Here is a 25,274-nt window from a genome sequence, read left to right on the forward strand (position 1 = left end):
ATATCAAATATTACTTTTTTACAAAAAAAAAAGAAGAAAAAATGATAATGAAATAAATTAAATGATAAAGTTTTGTAATTAAGACAATAATCCTCTGACTAATTCCTCAGATTTTATACGCTTCACAGCAAAAACATCTCTCTTTAACACAAATATGCCATTTTCTTGCCTGCCAATAAGAAATTATTGGAGACACGTGACCAAGTTCGCCTAATACCTCGACCAACTGTTTCTTAATAGCATTAATAACTAAACGAGTTGCCAGCGATTCATTACACATACGTTTATAATTCCGCACTCGCAATTATTGTCAAACAAAAGTTACAGAAAACACTGTGACTTTTGATATTTTGATAATTAGTATGGTATTCAACAGTATGGTTTTCAGGAAATTTTCACATGCACAGTAAACATATTAAGAACAGCGTGATAACGTTACAGAAACTTTTAAAAATGAAACTAAGAATTGACTACAGGGATTAGAGAGTAAATTACATTACTTTGATTGATGTGTTTAAAATGAATTCAACAAAGTATCCGCTGGTAGCCTTCATTTTTGTTTGTTTGCTGTATCTGCTATTCACAATTTGTAAGTATTTTTTTCTCACTTTAATAAGTTTTTCTATACTTGCAAAAAATGTGTTACAGTCTAATTCCAAAGAAAAGCGATAACATTCTTTTATAATTTGCGACAAAATTTGTAGTACATGTATATTTGGGTGAAAATGAGAACGGCAAGTGCTTCGTTGAGAAATATATCACGCTTCCGACCTTCTTTGTTTATGTAAGAGAAATCTCCAATAGTGCATTTTTCTTGACGTGTTAGAAATGGAAATTAAATTTACACACACAAATTTTATCAACGTTTTCAAAATTTATTATTCTCAAAAATTTCTGCAAACAGTAGACTTTACAGACGTTTAATTCAATCGGCTGGAACAGCCTTTAAAGAACGTTTCTATTATAGTTTAAAATGCACGGTTTTTCGTTCAAATATTTTGTAATTAATCACTGAGGCCTATCAGCCTTCGTGATCATATTTCTACGTATTGAACTCAAACAGCGCATTATTCTACAACAGTGCACTCAGAATTGATAACTATTTCTTAAATGAATGTACGCAATAAGTACTGTTACTAAGTCTTACTGTAGAAATGAATGTACTTAATTAGTTACGTACGCCATAAGTATTGTCACTTACTGCATTAAGTAATGTACGCAATAAATATTGTCACTAACTGCATTAAGAAATGTACGCCATAACAATTCACTAACTGTTATACACCATAAGTCTTGCATTAACTGTATTACTGAATTTACGCCATAAGTCTTGCATTTACTGTATTACTGAATTTACGCCATATGTATTGCATTTACTGTATTACTGAATTTACGCCATATGTATTGCATTTACTGTATTACTGAATTTACGCCATATGTATTGCATTTATTGTATTACTGAATAAACGCCATTTGTATTCCTTTAACTGTATTACTGAATTTACGCCATATGTATTGCATCTACTGTATTACTGGATTTACACCATATGAATTGCACTTACTGTATTACTGAATTTACGCCATATGTATTGCATTTACTGTATTACTGAATTTACGCAACAAGTATTGCATTTACTGTATTACTGAATTTACGCAACAAGTATTGCAGTTACTGTATTACTGAAGTTACGCCATATGTATTGCATTTACTGTATTACTGAATTTACGCCACATGTATTGCATTTACTGTATTACTGAATTTACGCCAAATGGATTGCATTTACTGTATTACTGAATTTACGCCATATGTACTGCATGTACTGTATTTCTGAATTTACGCCATATGTATTGCATTAACTGTATTACTGAATTTACGCCATAAGTATTGCATTTACGGTATTACTGAAATTACGCCATATGTATTGCATTTACTGTATTACTGAATTTACGCCACATGTATTGCATTTACTGTATTACTGAATTCACGCATAAGTATTGCATTAACAGTATTACTGAATATACGCCACACGTATTGCATTTACTGTATTACTGAATTTACGATACAAGTATTGCAGTTACTGTATTACTGAAGTTACGCCATATGTATTGCATTTACTGTATTACTGAATTTACGCCACATGTATTGCATTTACTGTATTACTGAATTCACGCCAAATTGATTGCATTTACTGTATTACTGAATTTACGCAACAAGTATTGCGGTTACTGTTTTACTGAAGTTACGCCATATGTATTGCATTAACTGTATTACTGAATTTACGCCACAGGTATTGCATTTACTGTATTACTGAATTTACGCCATATGTATTGCATTTACTGTATTACTGAATTTACGCCATATGTACTGCATGTATTGTATTTCTGAATTTACGCCATATGTATTACATTTACTGTATTACTGAACTTACGCCATAAGTATTGCATTTACTGTATTACTGAAATTACGCCATACGTATTGCAGTTATTGTATTACTGAATTTACGCCATATGTATTGCATTTACTGTATTACTGAATAAACGCCATATGTATTGCATTTACTGTATTACTGAATTTACGCAACAAGTATTGCGGTTACTGTTTTACTGAAGTTACGCCATATGTATTGCATTAACTGTATTACTGAATTTACGCCACAGGTATTGCATTTACTGTATTACTGAATTTACGCCATATGTATTGCATTTACTGTATTACTGAATTTACGCCATATGTACTGCATGTACTGTATTTCTGAATTTACGCCATATGTATTACATTTACTGTATTACTGAACTTACGCCATACGTATTGCATTTACTGTATTACTGAATAAACGCCATATGTATTGCATTTACTGTATTACTGAATTTACGCCATATGTATTGCATTTACTGTATTACTGAATAAACGCCATATGTATTGCATTTACTGTATTACTGAATTTGCGCCATATGTATTGCATTTACTGTATAACTGAATTTACGCCATATGTATTGCATTTACTGTATTACTGAATATACGCCAGATGTATTGCATTTACTGTATTACTGAATTCATGCATAAGTATTGCATTTACTGTATTTCTGAATATACGCCACACGTATTGCATTTACTGTATTACTGAATTTACGCCACAAGTATTGTTTATTACTGAACTTGCGCCACAAGTATTGCAATTCCTGATTATTGAATTAACGCCATAAATATTGTCACTTACTGTAATAATGAATGCATTTTATTTTGACGTTAAAAGAAAAACATAAGGCTTGTTTTGAAATTAGTATCATTACTTTCTAATATTTTCAAATGTTAGGATAGATTGGTATATTTTTCTTTGCAGTGATGAGTTTTGTAAAGACCACTGTGACCTTCACCTTTGACCTTTTGGCACAATTGATATAGCATTTTGCAATTCTAAAATGCTAAAAAAATATCGCAAATTGGTTCTTTGTTATTTGAAGGGTAAACATTATTTCAAATATGTTGCCTAACATAACAGCATAAACATTATCACATATCTAAATGAACTTGAAACCCTCGACTTAAGTTTTCACATCTAAACATTTATATGCATTTGATATTGTTCCCAGCATGTCGCAGAAATACAATTAAACAAATCTCCAGTTAATATGGCATTTTGCAATTCTAAACCATTTATATATGTAGTAAATCAATTACACTCGCACCTAACACAAAAGGTAAAAAAAATATACCATAATATATTTTATAAATAATCATCACGCAGCTGCGACTAGGTTCTGGTTTCAAGACGTCATAAATTATTGTTTAAATTAATATATTTTGCATTTTTTATGAATACCAGTAATTTATCCTTTCTTTACAAATAGATTTTTGTTTTTGCCAGTTTATTTCCATACGTTTTGTGCAATAATTCCAGTCATAAGATTAGTGCACATATGCTCACTGTAGGGCAAAAATAAGAATAAAAACTACAAGATTTCAACGATTTATAATCATAATTCTATTTCATCTAATTTGTACGCCTACATGGGAACGGCGCATACCATGTTTTTAGTTTATGTCTTTTAATGAAGAGGAAGGTTGCTGTGATTAATCATTTGAAAACTTCAAGTACTATCTGGTCCTGTAAAACAAATAAGACAAAACCCAGAATCCAATTTGTTATAAAAACGTTAAAGGCTCATTATGACTCACAAATGTTTTGTATTTTGTTACAGTTTCTTAACATAATTTCATTTGCCATATATTGCTCCCTTTACTCTGTTAGCTATTAGTATAGTTATAGTGAATTAGTATTTTAATGGAAATCAAAACACTATTTTGTTTACATTCTGCTGCATTTACAACACATTAATGCACTGTTGATGCTACTTCCGTCCTCGTTAAGCATGTTACATACTCTAAATCAACTATTAAAACATTATTAAACACAAGATTTTAAATTTCTAAATAATTAAAAATATATATATCTGAGGCATAATGTGTCTTTAAGAAAGATTGCCCTTAAGTTTTTATATTGCAATACCATTGAACGCTTTGGGCGGCCTTAACCCTTAACCTTCTGGATTTGTGTTTAGGATTTGCCCAGCTTTTAATTTGTGACAATCCATCCGAAGTTTGAGGGCTTTAAATATGAAACTACTCACTGAGCTATCGACAATATAGAAGCTAGTCAGACTACATTTAATAGCAGGATGGCGGTTTATACTGGTAGCAAAGGTTAACCGAATCTCTTCAGGTTCAAAAATGGTTAAGGTTTAAGACAAAATGAGAATTTTCTTCTTTAAAATGATTACTAGTTATATACTAGTACAAGAGCGATGAGTGATCACGTGTGTCGCCTGATTATAGACAATTACATGTAAGCAGTAGTATTTTCACGGATGATTGTCCAGTTTGCGGCTACTCTATAGCATGTTGTAGCTGCTGTGTTGCAGGAGTTACAAAAGTCATTAACAGGCCAAACACATGTTTGATGCAAAGACCATAACTCAGCTATAATCATTTAACTGGAAAGTTTTTAAAATAAGAATGGAAAAAGATATTAATTCTTCGTGCATTATAGTATGATAATGCACGGTTTTTCGTTCAAGTGTTTTGTAATTAATCACTCAGGCCTATCGGCCTTCGTGATCATATTCCTACGTATTTGAACTCAAACAGTGCATTATTCTACAACAATGCACTCAGAATTGATAACTAGTTCTTAAATATACGTACGCAATAAGTATTGTCACCAAGTCTTACTGTATAAATGAATGTACTTAATTAGTTGCGTTCAATGAACGTACGCCATAAGTATTGTTACTTACTGCATTTATTAATGAACGCAATAAATTATATCACTAACTGCATTAAGACATGTACGCCAAAACAAAAAAATCTTACTGTACTACACAATATGTATTGCATTTACTGTATTACTGAGTTGACGCCATATGTATTGCATTTACTGTATTACTGAATTGACGCCATATGTATTGCATCTACTGTATTGCTGAATTGACACCACAAGTATTGCATTTACTGTATTACTGAATTGACGCCATATGTATTGCATCTACTGTATAATTGAATTTACGCCACAAGTATTGCATTTACTGTATTACTGAATTGACTCCATATGTATTGCATTTACTGTATTACTGAATTTACGCCATATGTATTGCATTTACTGTATAACTGAATTTACGTCATATGTATTGCATTTACTATATTACTGAATTTACGCCATATGTATTGTATTTACTGTATTACTGAATTTACGCCATATGTACTGCATTTACCGTATTACTGTATTTACGTCATATATATTGAATTTACTGTATTACTGTATTTACGCCATATCTATTGAATTTACTGTATTACTGTATTTACGCCATATCTATTGCATTTACTGTATTACTGAATTGACGCCACAAGTATTGCATTTACTGTATTACTGAATTTACGCCATAAGTGTTGTCACTTACTGTATTACTGAATTTACGCCATAAGTATTGTCACTTACTGTATTACTAAATTTACGCCGTAAGTGTTGTCACTTACTGTATTACTTAAGTTTTCACATCTAAACATTTATATGTAATTGATATTGTTCCCAGCATGTTGCAAAAATACAATTAATTTACAAATCTCCAGTTAATATGGCTTTTTGCAATTCTAAACCATTTATATATGTAATAAATCACAAACACAAAAAGTAATAAAAGTATCATATACTTTATAAATAATCATCATCACGCAGCTGCGACTAGGTTTCGGTTTCAAGAAGTCATAAAACGTGTTTAAATAATTCCATTCTTCTTTTCGATGAATACCAGTAATTTATCCTTTCTTTACAAATAGATTTTTGTTTTCCAATAACTGCCATTTTATACTTTTTGTACAAAAAATCCAGTCATAAGGTTACTTGTTATTTTCACGGATGATTGACCTGTTTGCGGCTACTCTATAGCATGTTGTAGCTGCTGTGTTGCAGGAGTTACAAAAGTCATTAACAGGTCAAACACATGTTTAATGCAAGGGCCATAACTCAGCTAAAATCATTCATCTTGAAAACGCATTAATTATTTGCAAGTATTTGAGTCATCGTTTAATCCTGTAAAATTTCACTCTAATTGCATTAGTAGTATAAGAGAAATAGTCTAGGCAAAACTTTAAAAACACATTAAAGGGCCATAACTCTGACAAAAATCATAGACATGGAATATGTCAACAATATACACATCTAGGCTTGGTGATAATCATTCCTGTATAGTTTTGATGCAATTGCACCAGTCGCTTTTGAGAAGTTGGCCGGGCAAGTTTTGTGATACGGACCGACGAACTGGCAGACGACCAAGAAGTGATCATTATAAGTTGTAGCTATTTTGTAGCAGGTACTGTGTAGCTGGCAACACAAAAATCATTAACAGGCCAAAACGCCCTTTTTATTTCAAGGGCCATAACACGAACAAAAATCATTCAACCGATAAACCCGTGTCTTCTGCGCACGAATTTTAGCTAGCTACCGATCAACCATGTGAAGTTTTATTCAAATTGCAATACTGGTGTAAGAGAAGTAGTCCAGACAAATTTTGTTTAAATGAAAATCATTAAAGAACCATTACTCTGACAAAATATTGAACTGGAAAATACCAACGATAAGCACAATTAGACTTGTTACTGATCCTTCCTGTAAAGTTTGGATGAAATTGCACCAGTAGTTATTGAGGGGTATTCCGGACAATTTTTGTGACGGACAGACGGACGGACGTTCTTACATTTTGGTATTATGTGACTATTTTTTTGTTCTAAAGCGCCACATAAAACCCGCATAAAACTTTACGGAATAAGTATGATCAAAGAAAATTTACTGTTACCTATTGTTCCAATAGCCACATAGATTCAAAAATGTTTCCTCGGACAGACGGACGACGGAGAAGTGATCCTTATATATCGCCGGTCCTTTCTAGCAGGCAATGCAAAATGGTATTTTAAATTTTGATGATCACATTTATATAAGACGTTTTATTTCATAGAAAATGCTTAAACACACAAAACAATAAAAAAACGATATCTATAGGATTGGTACAAAATATGGCACATTATCAAAAAAGATCTAGATATTAATTCTGCCATTAAAAGACATATCACATCAAGATATATCCAATATAAACCTGAAATAACGACGGTTCTTAATGTACCTTTACGATAATCCGATTAGGCGACAGCTGATCAAGTTTCGGCACTGAAACCATTTGTGATATTGAGAGAAAAAAGGCACCTCAAAAACTGATACTAAACCCTGCAAAACAATACAAACTTCTTTTCGGTTCATTACATGCGGATTGGAGCAAAATACATATGACACATTAACTTATTCAATGATAAATGACAAAGTATCGGTAAATGCATGATATGTTCTTGATATATAAAACTATATCTCCAGTAACCGAAGGCAAATGTCATCTGTCAGAATTAATACAAAAAAGTTACGAAAACAGAACGAATTACCCAATCGTCAAATGCAAATTACTGCTATATCGTTAACGTTAGTGTATTATAAAAATACAGATTGAACAAAACGTCATGCAGTATTTAATTCCTCTGTGAGTCTTATGTTCAGATTCAAATGTACTTTGTTAGTTTGTCAACAACATCTTTCTGAAGATGAAGACGTTACTCAAAATAAGACATAATACCATGTTCTGGGTAATATTTTGGTGGGTTTCAGCGAGAAGTAACCTCAAGTTTTAGCATATTATTCAAACGGAATGTTTTGATTTTTTCTTGATACAATCAGCAGTTTTTGTTTAAGTTCATATACACTTCGATTCTATGAAGAAGGCACTTCAAAAAGTCTCTGTTATTATGTATGGCACAACTCGACACCGCGTTATATATTTTATTCAAGGAAGGATTTGTTTGCTATTCATGTCATCTTTATCAATTTAAAATGTGACAGTCTGAATTCCATATCTTTTTTAGACAATGTTTCTAGAGAAGACATTAAAAGTTACTGTATTATTTTGAAAATTCCTGGTTTTCATCAGGACAACAGAAATTATAAATTGATCTCATTTTATCTAACAATCAAATATAGCGGGATATTTATTTCAACGACAGCTTCTTTGTTATTAATTTGAAAGTTGATTAACAAGACACGACATGTAATGAAATTTCCATTATAAAGTATAAATTAAGATGTATGGTGAAAAATTATCAAAGTATTGTTCAATTTTATTGAATTTCTTTGATATAATAACTGGTATAGTAATTTCTACTCTGACATTCCTAAGAAGTATGAATTGCTCGGTCGATAATAAAAAAGATGATTAGATTTGATTTAATTTAAAAGACAGTTAATCTAAATGAGTGTAAAAAAGAGTTAAATAAATGTAGAATAAATATATACAATGTAGAATGATTCCTAGTACAGTAGATGATTAAAAAAACTATTGCTTAGATTTTTCGTTTTTCACCATCATGTTCATTCAAAAATGCTTGCATTTGAAATCTGAAAACATACAGGAAATCATTTCTGGTGTAGGCTTTTGTACGTACAAAAACAATAAAACTTTCTTTTTTGTTGCGAAAACATGCAAAATGTATAGATTTGTGACTATTTTCTTTTTGATTATAATAATAATTCCATATTGGATGTATAATGTTCATATCCTACAATGATATATTTTTGTTGGTCGTGAGGACAATGTATTTTGCATTTTCCGAACATATTTTATGAGACTATACTTTGAACATATTCTATGAGACTATACTTTGAACATATCTTACGAGACTATGCTTTGAACATATTCTATGAGACTATACTTTGAACATATTCTATGAGACTATACTTTGAACATATCTTACGAGACTATGCTTTGAACATATTTAATGTGACTATACTTTGAACATATTCTATGAGACTATACTTTGATCATATTCGATGACGTTATACTTTGAGCATATTCTATGAGACTATACTTTGAACATATACTATAAGACTATACTTTGAACATATTCTATGAGACTATACTTTGAACATATTCTATGAGACTATACTTTGAACATATTCTATGAGACTATACTTTGAACGTATTCTATGAGACTATACTTTGCACATATTCTATGAGACTATACTTTGATCATATCTTATGAGACTATACTTTGAACATATTCTATGAGACTACACTTTGAACATATTCTATGAGACTATACTTTGAACATATTTTACCTATGAGACTATACTTTGATCATATTTAATGTGACTATACTTTGAACATATTCTATGAGACTATACTTTGATCATATTCGATGACACTATACTTTGAGCATATTCTATGAGACTATACTTTGAACATATACTATGAGACTATACTTTGAACATATTCTATGAGACTATACTTTGAACATATTCTATGAGACTATACTTTGAACATATTCTATGAGACTATACTTTGAACATATTCTATGAGACTATACTTTGAACATATTCTATGAGACTATACTTTGAACATATTCTATGAGACTATACTTTGAACATATTTTACCTATGACTCTATACTTTGATCATATTTTATGTATACTTTGAACATATTTTATGAGGCTATACTTTGAACATATTCTATGAGACTATACTTTGAACATATTTTACCTATGAGACTATACTTTGATCGTATTTTATACGACTATACACCATGTATTTCAGATCAAACAGAGAGAAGCTTTACAGTGAATCCTTCGTCGCAGCAGACACTTTCCATCTTCAACATAGATGGATTCTTTAAGAACATAGGTAAATATATATGTAAAACAGTATAGGCAATTACATTATCAATATTTAACCTGCTGGAAGCAAAAGTGATTAGTCTTTGCCACTAAAACAGAGCAAGGACAGCCTTATACTGTTGGTAGCCCATTTTTTATATTTTTATATTGAAATTTAATTGTGATTGTTCCAAATTAATATCAGGACCAATGCATCATACACACAAAATATCAAGTAGGTTGAAATACAATTATAACCATTGCTATGCAATAACTGATTTACATTGGGGTATTTATCAAATCAAACAGCTAAACCACTATGCGTTCTTCTAATATAATACACAGGTTATTATAATTATGATTTGAGTTTAATCTATGTAATATATATATGGTATCCAAATATGACTTGATATCTAGAAACATAAGAAAGTTATTAATCATTTTGATAACTTAAGTTTATCCATGCTATCGATATCAAAAAAAAATCTATTTGTTGTCAACACAACCGGAATCAAACATGTTGACATAAAAACCATGATAATTTAATCTAACTTTAATCAGTTTCTATTCATGTAAGATATAAAAGGCATATATCGTCGTTGGGGGGTCAAAATCTCGTATAACAGTTTTTGCTACTTTTCAGGAGGAACATTTTTTTGATTTCTTTCTTTCTAAAAGAACCTTCTGTGGAAACAATTCCTGTATAGTGGTAACATGAATAGTACGTTTTAATATATAATTGATTTTTATGAGTTGGTTTGATCAGTTTTGACATATAGAGTGTACGACAATTTGACCTTAAAAAATAGCATATACGACATTTTGACCATAAGGGATAATCAAAGAAGTGCATTTATTTAGAAGTAGAATAACAATATAATATCATTTTCATGAACATTGTTTTATTTTTTAACAACTTGAAACCTTGAAGTATTGATATTTAACTTGAACAAATTAAACAGAGTTGGTTAATAAACTGTTAACTTTTGACATAACAATTGAATTAAACATCAACTTTCCTCAGTCTTTTTATGCATTCACACACACACACACACACACACACACACACACACACACACACGCACATACGCACGCACGCACGCACACGTACGCACGCACACTCGCGACGCGCACACGCACAGACGCACACGCACTCACTCACTCAAATCTTTAAAACTTTGAAATTCAACTTGAACAAATAAAACAAACAAAATTAATTAACTTCATTATTGACTGAAACATCAATCTTTCTCAGTCTTTAAATTCACTATTTATGAATTTAGTACTTTTTACTTCAAATGAATAAAATGGCACTTTCATATTACTGTCAAGAGAAAATTATAGTTTAACTAAGGTCCCATAACGAAACACCTGTATACATTTCGTTTTTCATGTTTTTTAAGAATCATGTTTCAGGTGGTCATAAAACCCATGATAATCCATTGGAAGAACACTTTTTAAGTGCCTGTAAATGGTCGAACTTCGTTTTCTTTATCTTCAAAGGACCACCGTGCAACTTTGGTATTATCTCTGTATGTTTAACATAAGATTTTCTAGATTTTCTTGGAAGTTCCTTAAATGAGTCTCTATAATTCAATTTATAGCGTACAGAACCATCTGCTTCGTAGTGAAGAACTCTAATGTCACTAACCACTGGGTCTCCAACCCTAGTCCCAGGTCTAATTGAAACATAGTAGCCCCAACTCCGAGTATGCTTTGAAAAAATCGTAGCCAACGTATTCAACGATATATGGGTTAGAGGGACAGGCTTCCTTGAATGAAGTCAACATACTGTTGTGGCACATAAACATTCTTGTTCTTTATTTTCTCTCCACTACGCTGTGTACTGAATCCACCTCCATTTGAGTATGGCCTTTTTCGAGGATCTTTTGTGTGATTTCAAGGTCAAGAGTCATAGCCAAGTGACATAAAGTGTTTGACATTACCAAGTTCCTATTTTGATAGGTACATCCATCACTATATATAATGATGTGTTTGATTTCTTCATCTTTGGAAATCATTTTTTCAATGTAGTCAGCCAAGCAAGAAGCAAAGGAATTAGCCGAAAGATCCCCCATTCCTTCATGCCAAAAGTAGCAGGTCGCCTGCTTCGTTATAAGGTCATACAAAGTGAAATTATGGCATGCTAATTTGGTTTTATAATACAATGCGCTTGCATTCATTTTTGGCGAAAGTAGAACTGCTTGTACGTCCATTGTAAGAACTTTCACTGAGTGGTTTGTTTGACAAAATAACTTGTCACGGTTTTTCTCCTCTCGTGAATTTATTTTTCTATTCTGATGTTCGTTGTAAATATCAGCGGATATATTACCTGCATCAAAACCTACACAGATATCACACTGGTCCTTTTTTTGGCACAAATAGACCAATATTTAGGCTCTCGAAAACTTCGGTAAATACTCTACGACTCGCACATACCCTTTCATTACAATGTTTCACGTATTCTTTATACAAGCAGGTCAGAGAGTTAAATACAGGTTCAAGGTAGGTCTTCGAAGTCGATGAACGGCAATAATGAGATTCCATTCTAGGGATGCTTTCAAGAAATTGCTTGACACTCATACGTAGCTGGCCGTGTCTTTCTTCTTGAGCTTTCTTTCTTGTATCTGAAAAAGAAAGGCATCAAATATCTTTTATAAAGTGCTAACAACACATTTAATATTTCAGTCAATCACTCATTCACTTAAACTGATACTCATTCATATTGTAATTCACTCACTAACACACACACCAACTCACGCACTCTTACGCACGCACGCACTAATTTATTCATTCACACTCCACAAATTTATTCATTCACTAATTTAAAACTCACTTTTTTATATAGAGAAGAAATTGGGATTTAGAAAATTGTATTAAACATTTAAATGGCATGTTACTACCTGACTGCTTCTGCTTTTTCTCAGCTGATCTATCTGGTACACCCGATATTGACTGTTTCTATCCATTGATATACTGTCTGCTCCCCTAGTCCAAGAGTTGACAAAAATAGTTGTTTACATACGACAATACGCTCTTCATTAATTCTTAGATGGTATGTGAGGGTTCGAGTTCTTCTACTTGGTTTTCCATTTTCAAGTGTAGGTTCCTCCACTGCTTTAGCATTTATAAGCGAGTTTACATATACACGCCTTTCATCCCATGTTGTCATGTTTGTCCAAAAAATTAGTAAATATCTCTCTCCTATCTGCTTCTGTTACGGTTTTTGCAATTTTTTATATTAGAGGTTTGGCAGCGTGATGAACACCTTTTTTCAGACAACGTCCTTGCGGACTTTTCAACATGGAATCCCCACTTCCCATCCACTTTTTTTCATTCCTTTGTATGCATTCCCTGACATACGCAACTGTTTATTACGATGTCTCTGCCTTTCTCCTTTTCCATTTTGTTTATCATTTGCCTTTACAGATTCATTTTTCTACGGTTTCTTCATGATCAATATCGTCTTCCGATGGTGACGTGTATTCACCCTCTTCACTAGGATTATAATCTGGGTCATTTGCATCTTTGTCATTATTTATATCTTCATATTCTTCATTTTCTCCTAGATCCAAACATGTTTCATTTTCAACATTTGTTGTAATATCTTTTACACTATTTTTGTCTCTATTGTTTCCAATGAAAGAACTTTCACCTATGACAGAATATGCTTGTTGAAAGTATTCGTCAATCTCAGTTTCTTTACCACCAATCGATTCATCATTAACACCTGCTACAACACTGCCATTAAATTCATCCAATATAGTAACATTTTGACTCTTTGCAATTCAGAGAAATATCTAATTCACTATTTTGATCAGTTGCTGCATTGGAACGATCATCAAACACATTTACACTGTTATCAGCGTTTACAATTCCAACGATCTTTTCAATCTCAATGTCAGTCTCAGCATCTCCACTTTGAACAAATATTTCAAGTTCTATAAAATCTTTATATATTTCAGTGTTTGACACCGGTTCACTGTTATCTAAATTGGCGCATGACTCATTGTTTTCTGTTTTCATTGTTGATTCACTGTTTTCAGCACAGATAATCGAATCAATTTTGTTATAGATTACAGATTCACTGTTTTCTAAAGTAGATATTTGCTCACTATTTCCACCATTTAATAACTTGTTCAGTCCTTTCTGTATTAATATCTTGTGCCTTATAACACACAGATTCACTGTCTTCCACACACGTAGACCCGACTTCCATTGATTTCATTATTATATTCTGTTTCTGAAAAATTTGGTTTATTACAAATATTTGAAGGTGTCAACTCATTGTAGTTTTTGTTGTTATTATTTATGTCATGGTTAATACTCGTATCAGTCACTTGTTCTTGTTCCATAACCTTTATGAGTTTTAAAAGAGAATTCTGAACCACCATTTTCTTAGCTAACACACGGCTTTCCTTTTGATTGCTTTGAGCAAAAAAGTTACCATTGTTTTGCCCAGTGGTAACATATATTTGAAAAATAGTTAATAATTTACAATTTTTATCCCTGGCTCACAGACTGGACAGTGTATCCCACTTTCTTTCAATGTATCTAAATGTGAATAATTTAATGCTTCATCTGGAAATGTTGGATGAATACATAATAGATGAAAATACCGTTCACAGTCAGCGAACTGACATCGAACATAAAACTGCTGCCCATTTCTAAGAGAAATTAGATAAGGCCCAATGTCAACTACTTTTTCAAGAATATGAATTAAATCATTAATATCTGGTACAAACTGACAAATGTGACACTTATATTGTAAATATTCAGTTTCTCCCGTTGACTCGGTATCACTTTCTCCAGAATACTGTGACATTCCGCTTAACCGTATCTGAAAATAAAATTAAATCGCCATTATGATTCTAGATGAATTAAAACACTATTTTTAAGCTATTTCAAAACATCGTATTTCGATATAAAACGGGAAGAAAATGAAATACCAAATAATCGTATCTCGTAAAATCTCGTATCTTGATTGCTAGTATCTGAAAAATGAAATGACAAATTCTCGTATCTCGAAAAATTACATCAAACGTCAGAAATCGAACAAAAATTATCTTTAGCGAAAATTAATATCTTTATTTACGTTTAATTATTTCAAACATTAGTAACGATTGAAAGAATTATATACAGATAAGCAATGAAAATTAATGTATTTTCTCTATCAGCCGCAATAGGACACTTCTTTGAACAGATATGACTAAGCATATTTATTAAAACCTTAAAAAGTAGGTAATTTAGAAAGTACAAAAAATAGAATCTACTTAACTTACCGATTTGAATGTAAAAAACAATTTATCCAACGTTCTCCGTCAACATATTGTGAAATTTAAAAGATACGAGGTTTTGACAAAAACAACAAAATCATCCAATCGACACACGAGATTTTGTCAACGTGACAATTTTCGCCTTTTCCATTGGTGTAGAGCTACACTATTTTGGGAGACGGTGCGCTGGTATGTTTAAATTTTCGCGGCATCAAAAACCCATTTTGCTAAAAAACCGAGTTACGATATTTTGACCCCCCACCGACGATATATGATAGCAACTATATAAATGAAATAGTGTTTGTAGTATTTCATTATTTTAAAATTGCTTCAAAATTTTCAATGCAATTTTGACAAATTGACAAAGGCCAAAATTTAACATCTTATGTTTTGACGACTTTATATCTAAAGAAGAAATTCAAAAGTCACATGTGTTTTCAGAATAATGCAATTAAAAGAAATATACAATTACTACATTAAACAACACACAATTTTAAAAATAAACTGAGTGGCAAACTTCTTTTCCTTTTTACATGCGCTTGAAGAAGTTTATTTTGTCTTTTATAAGGTTCATAAAAAATGTATGGACAGTGTCCTGATACGTCATATTGCAGAGCAGATGTGATTTCGTATGTATGCGAAGTCATACAAAGTTAATAAACCGTTGCAGACATATTAATAAAAAACATTTGTTTCCTGCACAACGCGCTTTTATTATAATCTGGATAACGGTATCATTAAATATGTTTAAGTCACAGAACAATTAGCAACCCACACATACATATGTTAATACAGGCACGCGTGTCCTTATGCAATGTACACGTATGTGCATAATATGCACTTATTGCTTCACTTTAGGGTATAGTTTCAAGCCTTTATGTGTACACATAGGTGCGTGTGTCTATTTGTCTTATAAAATGTACACGTATGTGTATAATATGCACTAGTTACTTGCCTTTAGGATATATTTTCATATACGTTCTGCAGTAACACGATACACGAAAACGTACAAATCTGTATACACATCACTAGTAGCCGGTCACTTTTTTATATAACACAATTACAATTAAGCGTTCAAAACGGAACCAGTTTTCTTTTGTATGTCTTCAATCGAATATGACTTCATTTGCAACCGAAAATGTATAGGTATGTACTAAACGATAAAATACTATGATGCAACAATACATTCCAAATTTAAGCATGTCCTTTATTGCAATATAAATTTTCAGGGCTTCAATCACAAATAATTGCGGACCCTTCCCAGCCGGTATCCGTCCTTGTCTTGACCTATATGCGATCTGGTTCGAGCCTTACTGGTGATATTCTGCAACATAGTGAAGGTGCCTTTTATGTTTACGAGCCGTTTCGAACGCTTGGTCACAAAGATCCATCATCATTTACTTTAATGTATGCAAACGGCACTGTCAGGTATATATGCAAATGGACATTTTATACTTAGGAAAATGATTTATCCGTAGTATCTCTATTATTATAGAATATTTTAGTTGGGAGATGGGCTTTACAGATTGAATAGTGTTAATGCACCTTTCTTCCGTGCATTAACTTAGCATAAGCACAAAGACGAATCCAAAACCCGAGGTTTTTGATATAATCATAAGGCTCCTGCAGGTGTTAATGCACGAAATATAATAAGTGAGTGCTTTTATTGCATAAAAGTTTACGTTTGATGTTTAGTCATTACTTTTTAACATGACGCCTTGAATAACGCATATTAAAAACTTACAATAATGGCGCGTACTTGTGTGCACCGTATTACATGTTTTCTTCTCTGTTAATATAGCCCTGCTGCGTGCGCAGTAATTATGCAAGAATTACTGCTACTTTTCAATTTATACTTTTAAACAAACGCGTGGCTTATGTGAATCATAATATTTTAATAAGCCCATGACAAACCTGAAAAAAACCTTGGCATTCGATTCAGTTATACCATGCATACAATTACAAACATATTTTTATATTGGACTACTCTCTCACAAACATATCTATACTTATGTTATTGACTATCATCAACAAAACATGCAATTCCTTTACTGACAATATGATTATTAAAGACTTAACATTTTCATACAGATTCTAAATCAAAATTTGCATACACATTATGACAAAAAATATATTTGCCTTACAATTTCACTATAACATAGAGAGTTTTTGCCTTACTTTTAAGTCAAACAACAATTTCACTATAAGCACATAGAGAGAAATGCTGCAATTAAATCACACTTTCAAAATTTCAAATACACATGTCTATGAACAACCAAACATTCAAAAGGATATCTTACCAAAACGCTGTTACAACAACAGGGTGTTTTTTTCTATGCATACATGTACGACAAACATAATACAAGTAGCAAAGCAAATGTACATGTAATCCAATTATTTAATTGTTTTAAGAATGGCATTAACTGAAAGGGGAATTGTTGGAATCTCTTACCTCGAAATAATATTATCTGGAGTTAATATGACACCACAAGGGAAAAATGAATAAAAATCACATTATAATTTTATTTTCTATTTTTGTCATTTATAAGATTAAGTTAAAACCTATCCTTAACACAGAACAATTGTCTTCTAGTATGACTTTGTAAATGTACAAAATAGTTGTTCCAATACTAATACAAAAGATCAGAATTTTATGCGTTTACAATATGTTTAAATGAATGCCATAACCAGATGTGGAATTTATATAAACTTGAATTATGGGCATCATAATATTTTTTTCATAAGCGTAATATATTTCAAATAATTAATTCCAGGAGTTGAGTTTGAAGCTTTAAAAGCTTAAAAATAGATAACTGTCTTAATAATACTATATCAAATTATCTGAGAATGAAATAAGAAACTTTTCCAGCGTAAATCATAATATTAAACGAGGTTGAAAAAGAAATTGATTTTATATCAACAATGGATACTATACAAATATTGTCTAGATTGTTACACAATTAAAACAAAACCTAATAGCTGAAAAAACTCTATGTCTAGTATTTCTAGTTTATGCATGTTTCTTTGCTTTCTCTGTAATTTCTTTCTTAAAGCGGCACGCATCCAGATGTTAAATTGAATCTCTTAACTATACATATCCATAGCTTAGGAAATGTATAAATATTTACAATCTAGACGAAACTTTGAATGTATAACCGACTGGGGTTATAGCGATAGTTGCTAATTTTATCGCCATCTACACGTTACTTACACGTTATATATTTACACAAAGTCGTTCCTGTGGAACACTTAATGTCTAATACAAGATAAAATCGCTTACTGGTAATTTATGTCATTCTCAAAAAATTTTACTTTAATATTGAAACAAATTCTAAGCTTCCAAAAAAGCAAACAAGGAGGCGTGCTGCTTTGTTACTGTAAAGGTAATAGGTATTATCTGGTATACATTATATCTCTATTAATAGTGTTGATAAAAACAGCTTTTTTCTTTTTCATACTGTTCAAAGTTTCTATGTCAAAAATCTTGAAACTTTATCATTTATTTCCATTTCAGTAGATAGCAAACTTTAAACATCTTCTTCTGGCTTTTTTCTATTTCTATAAATAGAATCCAAGATGGTGGATAGGGATAATCGACCTAAATATATACTCATAGTAACGTACATGCGCAGTGGCTCAAGCTTGACAGGTGATATCTTGCAACAAGCAAAAGGGTCTTTCTACGTGTATGAACCATTACATATGATTGAAAAAGCCATAATTCATACGTTTAGAATGGCCCAACCTGATGGTGGCGTCAGGTAAAACACAATGCGTTTTGATTCCAGCTATAATTAAAGGTTTTGTTTTACTATCTTGATCATGATCTTGTATATGCAAGAGAAAAGAAAGAACAAACATGTATACATGTATGTATGTACGAGTGCACCCATTTGTTGCCTAATATATGGCATGCATTAAGTGCCAACCTTGTAGTTATATTTCTTCAGTAAAAAACTTGTATATTAACGTTTATTTATAGTCTCTATCGAAAACAAATATGAGAGGCTTAGTGAAGGAGATAGGATAGGGCAACGGATAAAGAAATTGGTATGCACCAAGTGTCACAATTGGTTCTTACAAATCGACGAATAAAGCAATTTTTCATCCTACATCGATTTTGAAAGTCTTATCTGAATATTTGTTTGAAATTTCATTTTGACTTAAAGGGAATCGAACTCACAAACATTGACATTTTTAGTCAAACAGAAACACATTAGCTCTTTCTCTCCAATATCAACTTTTAATTGATCTTTTAGATTTTAGATGCATGTTTGGATACACTACATCCAGTCAGTAATTTGATAGATACATACTCTGATCTTAAATTTGAATGGATTTAACCACAAGCATTGACATGTGTTCTTATGTTAACAAATGGGTTGTGGTGAAATTTTTATTGTAGTGCACTTGTATGATAATTAGAATTAGACAGGTTATGGTCATATACGGCTCGTTAAGACTATAATCTTTTTTTTTCCGTCTTCGTCAATAACTGCCATTTGCAACTTCGACATTCGATATTGGTTTGGACAACTATTCAAATGTACAAACTAGATATAGTTGAACTAATGTGGTAAGATATTTTATCGAAGAGCATACATTAATATTTCAAAATTTTGTGACATTTTCATGTTTTGCTACAACTGCAATTATACTGAACATATGTTCCTAATAGTTTCTCTTGGATGTGCTTTCATGAAAGTTACATAAAATGTTTTAAATAATTGGCTTACAATTTTTAAAACTTCTCATTTATGAAAAAAATAATACGCAATTTGCAAAATAAAACTAAAACAAAAATAAATGAATAAAACTGTTTCGTTATTTTACAAATCTAATTATTATCTATAACGTTTATTCAATATGATATACTTTAAGAGGACATGATATTCAAGTTTCTTACCTAATATCGTAAATTGCTACATAATGTTTTAGGAGTCACGCACAGTCTACCAGTTGTGAAAATTATCAGAAAAAGCCTAACTGTGATCAAGTGAAATCTATTACTTTAAAGGGATAATCAAAAGACATTCTGATAAAATTGTCTGGCATACAGATTGACAATGAAAATCTCAAAGAAACTTATGAAAAAAATCTATCCACAGATAAAGTAATGAACAAATACATGTACGTACATGCAAAGTAAAAAAAGTAAATGTGCCATTGTACTGAGCAATAGCATAAGGCATTGCGATTTTTGAGCAATAGCGTTTTAAATATCAAATTAGAAATAATGTTCTTATTTTGCATTTTGACTTTTATTATGTGTACAATTGATGCATATATTAAATGCTTCTGTACTTATTGGACAAGTCTTGAATAAACTGTTTGTTTTAGTCTATTGTTCTCTGTTATCATTTCTGTACAAAAATGGCAACATCAATGTATATCAGGAGAAGTATTGGTATAAATAACAATAACATGGACGAAATAATCATTTATCGGTGACAAAGTCACAAGCAAGTCTTGAGGAAGAAACGGAAATACAGTACGAAGACATAGTGCTATGTAATATGATATGATAAACTGTAGTCTGTCGTCAGAATATTTCTTGCTAGTCCTTGCAGTTAAACATGTACTTGAGCATGCAATTGTTAATTCATAAAACTAAATAAACAGTATGATATTGCAAATTTAATAGGAAATTTCCATAATTTTAGACTAAATGATCAATATCAACAACTTGTATATTAAGTAGTGATATTAAATGGGGTATTACATGTATTACATTTGATTTTCTAGGGAACAGGCACTATCACGAAACCTTCTTAGTAATTTAATTAAATTTACAAGCAACCCTACCTATTTCATATTTGGAAAATGTACATTTTTAAGAATATTTAGATAGATACGTATTCTTATGCCGTGCCTTATTGTTTTAGTACAAAAAAAAAACGGATGATAAAGATGTGTATTTCTTGTTACAAAATCACTTTTATTCATGGGCTGTTTGGGATTATTCTGTTACCACCATACTTATATCAATATATACGTGTGTATTTATCTATATATCTTTTATAGAATAGAGATATTCCTTGATATTGTTATAACTTTGTCCATTTATCTTTACGTTTTGTTTTATATATACATGTATCATAATATCATGTTTTGTTTGATCTTCTCTTATATTAATATAATATCACATATAATATAGAGTTTACTTATTTTTAAATAAATATTTATATTCAAATAAATATAATTCACATACCATGTACAAAATACTATTATTACTTGTATTGTCTTCTTTTCTAATATATGTACATTGGTATATTTAGATATATTGGATATATAGCATTTTCAATGTGCAAACTTTAGACATATGTTCAACATAAATAGTTTTATTAGCTCTTCAAATCTTATGACCATTATAAACAATTATTTATTTGAACCATGTCTCTTGTTTGATTTATGATCTGGTAACATATGTTTCAACATATTTCTTATCAAATTTAATGCTTTGTTTTCATCATAATGCAGTAGCATGTTTAATATTTCTGATTATTGTTATTTGTATAACAGATGACAAGCATTTCCAGACTTTGACTTCTAGTTTATTGTTTTTTTTAATATTTTGACATCAATACCCTCCATATTTACCAGTTTATATATGGACATGTCCATTTAGACATGGCTAGCTTCTTACAAGTTAAGACTATATTCCATGCAATTCTAATGTTCGGTAATAAATAATAGGAGGAAATATGCGCCAACAATAGTTGCCATACTGTTCTGTTTAATTTGAAATAATGAAGCTTGTCAAATTCTGATTTCCTCTGCTAATTCGAATATAATTTACGTTCATAAAAAGTGCATGTAACAAAAAGCATGCAACGGATAATTACAATGTTTCCTAAATACACATCTGCATATTTGGCAATTTAGGTTGATTCTAGACATTTCCATATGTAAAGCAGAAATACATTATAAGTGTCAAAAGTAGTATACAATTATTATATTTGAGACATAATCAAAATGAGTGTCATTTTTTTTTCCTTGGCACTCTTGCTCATATGAGTGCGACTACAATGTATGATGATTGTAAATCAGTTTTCAAAGAATCATAAAGGGCTTTATCTTTACACTATTAACGCATTGTTCAAACCGCATTTGATAAGAAACAGTGATATCATTATGACCATATAAATAATTGGAGTTATTTTCATTATTACAGGAATCCACCATTTTCATTCAAAGAAGAAACATATAATGCATTGTATAACTGGTTTACATGTAACATAAGCAGACTGACGAACATTGGACTTATGGATCCTTTTCTAAGTATCATCTTTTAACATTTCATTAGATTTGAATTTTATTCTGTCATTTTTAATATATGAATAGAATACCAACAATTCAATATGTAATGTTCATACGAAAATATTCTGAATGTGGCATGACTTTCAGAAATATTTTGCTTCCTAAACAAATTTTGTATGAAACTGACATATGCGATAAATCTTGTCCAATATATTTTTGGGACACTCACAATTTCAGCAGCATCAATGTGGTATTTCATATCATATATTGTTTTTCTTATTTCTTTTTAACATAAGATGGATATTTCACCAATTCTTGTACATCGTTTCATTTCTTACCCTATGTCAATGATTTAGTGGTCTCGCTCTGCTTTGAGAATAGATTTCTACCAGTTATTGATTTTTTTGCTATACTATAAATTTGCTATATAAATTTAAAGCATCATTTGTTTATTTGTTGATAAAGTTAAAAGTTTAAAACAAGAAAATATACAAATAAAGTTTCTTGTGCTTGGTATGTATGAAAATTGCATTGAATAACAATTTGACATTTAGAATCCGTCTAGACGCTGATATGATGTTCCAGTACAAACTTAAAGTACCTAAAAGTCATGTTTGTTAATTTTTTAATTACACATGATGCTTTAATTTATATGACATAAAGACGCAAGTCACATACGTAATAAATAAAAAAATAACAAAACAGTTTCGCTACATGAGCATTTTAAAGACTAGACTCTAGTGGAAATAGGCGAAGGTATCATTAACGGTATAATTATATTATAAGTTTGCTACATCTCTTATGTTTTTTATGTAAACATTTTGCTACATATTTTGCAGATAAAGGCTTAAAGTCAAAGATGTTCCCGATATGTTACAAAGCGGAAATGCGGAAAGGAAACAACCAGGGTATGGCAATACGAATGTGTGCAAGAGAACTACAGGGCATCTGTGAAAGATCCCCATTCAGAATAATCAAAACGATTCGATTACAGCTTAATGATGTAAAGAACTTATTAGAAGACTTGCCAAACCTTAAGATAGTACATCTAGTACGAGATCCACGAGCAACATTATCATCTCAGTCCAAGTTGGGAATGTGCTCCAGCATGAGAGGGGGTCTACATGGATGCACCAATAAGTATTGTAAAAGGTTAGAAAACGATGTTTTAGCTGAAGAACGCATAATGCAACAATATCCGAACAGGATCATGCCAGTATTTTATGAGGATATAGCAAGGCATCCTCTAGGGACCTCACAGAAACTTTTTGATTTTATAGGAGCTGATTTTACCATAGAAGCTGAAGCCTATATTTACAACATAACGATGGCAGGATTAGCTAATGACTGTTTAATATGTACAACACGATCCAACTCATCTGAACACGTCGACTCTTGGAAAACTACGATGAGGCCAGAATTTATCAATATTGTAAATGAAAGATGCAACTATGTTTTAAAACGTTATAATTTTGATGAATTTCCAATAGAGAAACAGTAAAGAAGCAATAGTTCATGTACGCTTTTGCGTTTTAGGCAAAATGCTATAAACAAAATATTGATTTCGGTATGCAACAACAATGCTAGTTTTTAAAGACTGACTCAATAAAACCAAGTCTGCAATTTTCTTGTGAGTTGCTTCCGAGAGATAAAAAAACTACAAAAACAAAACAACAACTAAAAAACAAGATGTTAAGATATGAAATATCACGGTGAAGGTAAAACAAGTTTGAATTACGTCATCATGGTTCAAATTAATGTCATGAGAATTTATGTACATTAATATGTTTTGCTGTCAACTGTAAATGTATATATTTGTAACTTTTTTGGCACTGGCGAAAATTGGATTCTTATTGTCGCCATTAACACAAATTGAGTAGATCTTAACGTAATTGGTAGTCAATGAAAAAATCCGTCACCTCCAACCTCCAATAAAAAAAAGCTTGTTCCAAACTTAGTTTGGGAAGAGCACGTTGTCGAATTCAGATGCGTTAAAAAAACCTTTCGTTCGGCAGACCCTGTAATGTCTGCCTTATCGTTACGATTGACACCTGAGATAGTAAAAACACGAGCCTGTTATTTCGGGTATTTTGTTAAATGTATCACTTGGTTGCATGGAATCTGAGTATATTTTTCAATGCAAAATGTTTGCTTATTTAGTTTCAAAGTTCACGATTGTTAAATATTTGATTATTATCAGAGTTTTGTGTAACGTGTTAGTACATGAAGGATAAAACTTATAAAAGCAAAAGTTCCCGAAATGTACATTTACTAAACGCGTTTTATTTGCTTATTTGATTGGAACACTATTCCCTCCTACTCCATTAAGGCATTATGTCAGTTATCAGCAGTCTTACGAAGTTTATTATCAATTGTCATGTAACTAGACAATAAAAAAACGTTTACAAAAATCATATAACTTTTACTTTTCACCCTTCTTGTATGTACACACTAGCAAAATTCAAACTTAAGTCTGAAAACTTATAATTAAAAAATAAACC

The 25,274-nt window shown here is 31.2% G+C and overlaps 1 protein-coding gene across 2 annotated transcripts; it reads left to right on the forward strand.

Annotated features, from left to right (window-relative positions):
- The first annotated feature begins 227 nt into the window (after positions 1–227).
- On the forward strand, positions 228–24,969 carry LOC132726354 (carbohydrate sulfotransferase 1-like). 2 transcript variants are annotated; one of them, XM_060711665.1, is made up of 5 exons: positions 228–589; positions 10,179–10,265; positions 16,743–16,941; positions 22,688–22,794; positions 23,613–24,969. In XM_060711665.1, the coding sequence occupies exons 1-5, from the start codon at positions 520–522 to the stop codon at positions 24,272–24,274; spliced, it is 1,125 nt and encodes a 374-aa protein (XP_060567648.1). In that variant the 5' UTR covers positions 228–519; the 3' UTR covers positions 24,275–24,969. The 2 variants fall into 2 exon arrangements, with proteins under 2 accessions (XP_060567648.1, XP_060567649.1); XM_060711666.1 differs by lacking the exons at positions 228–589; positions 10,179–10,265; positions 16,743–16,941 and adding an exon at positions 18,907–19,274.
- The last annotated feature ends 305 nt before the right edge of the window (positions 24,970–25,274 follow it).

The sequence above is a fragment of the Ruditapes philippinarum genome, unplaced genomic scaffold (genome assembly GCF_026571515.1).
Source record: "Ruditapes philippinarum isolate M1 unplaced genomic scaffold, ASM2657151v2 ctg361_1_1_1_1, whole genome shotgun sequence".
NCBI classification, from domain to species: Eukaryota; Metazoa; Mollusca; class Bivalvia; order Venerida; family Veneridae; genus Ruditapes; species Ruditapes philippinarum.

Excerpts from the sequence above, each read along its gene's own strand:
- LOC132726354 (XM_060711665.1), top strand. The coding sequence starts at position 520 with ATGAATTCAACAAAGTATCCGCTGGTAGCCTTCATTTTTGTTTGTTTG. Across the intron at positions 590-10,178 it reads GTATCTGCTATTCACAATTT|ATCAAACAGAGAGAAGCTTT; the intron begins GTAAGTATTTTT and ends CATGTATTTCAG. Across the intron at positions 22,795-23,612 it reads ACTTATGGATCCTTTTCTAA|ATAAAGGCTTAAAGTCAAAG; the intron begins GTATCATCTTTT and ends CATATTTTGCAG.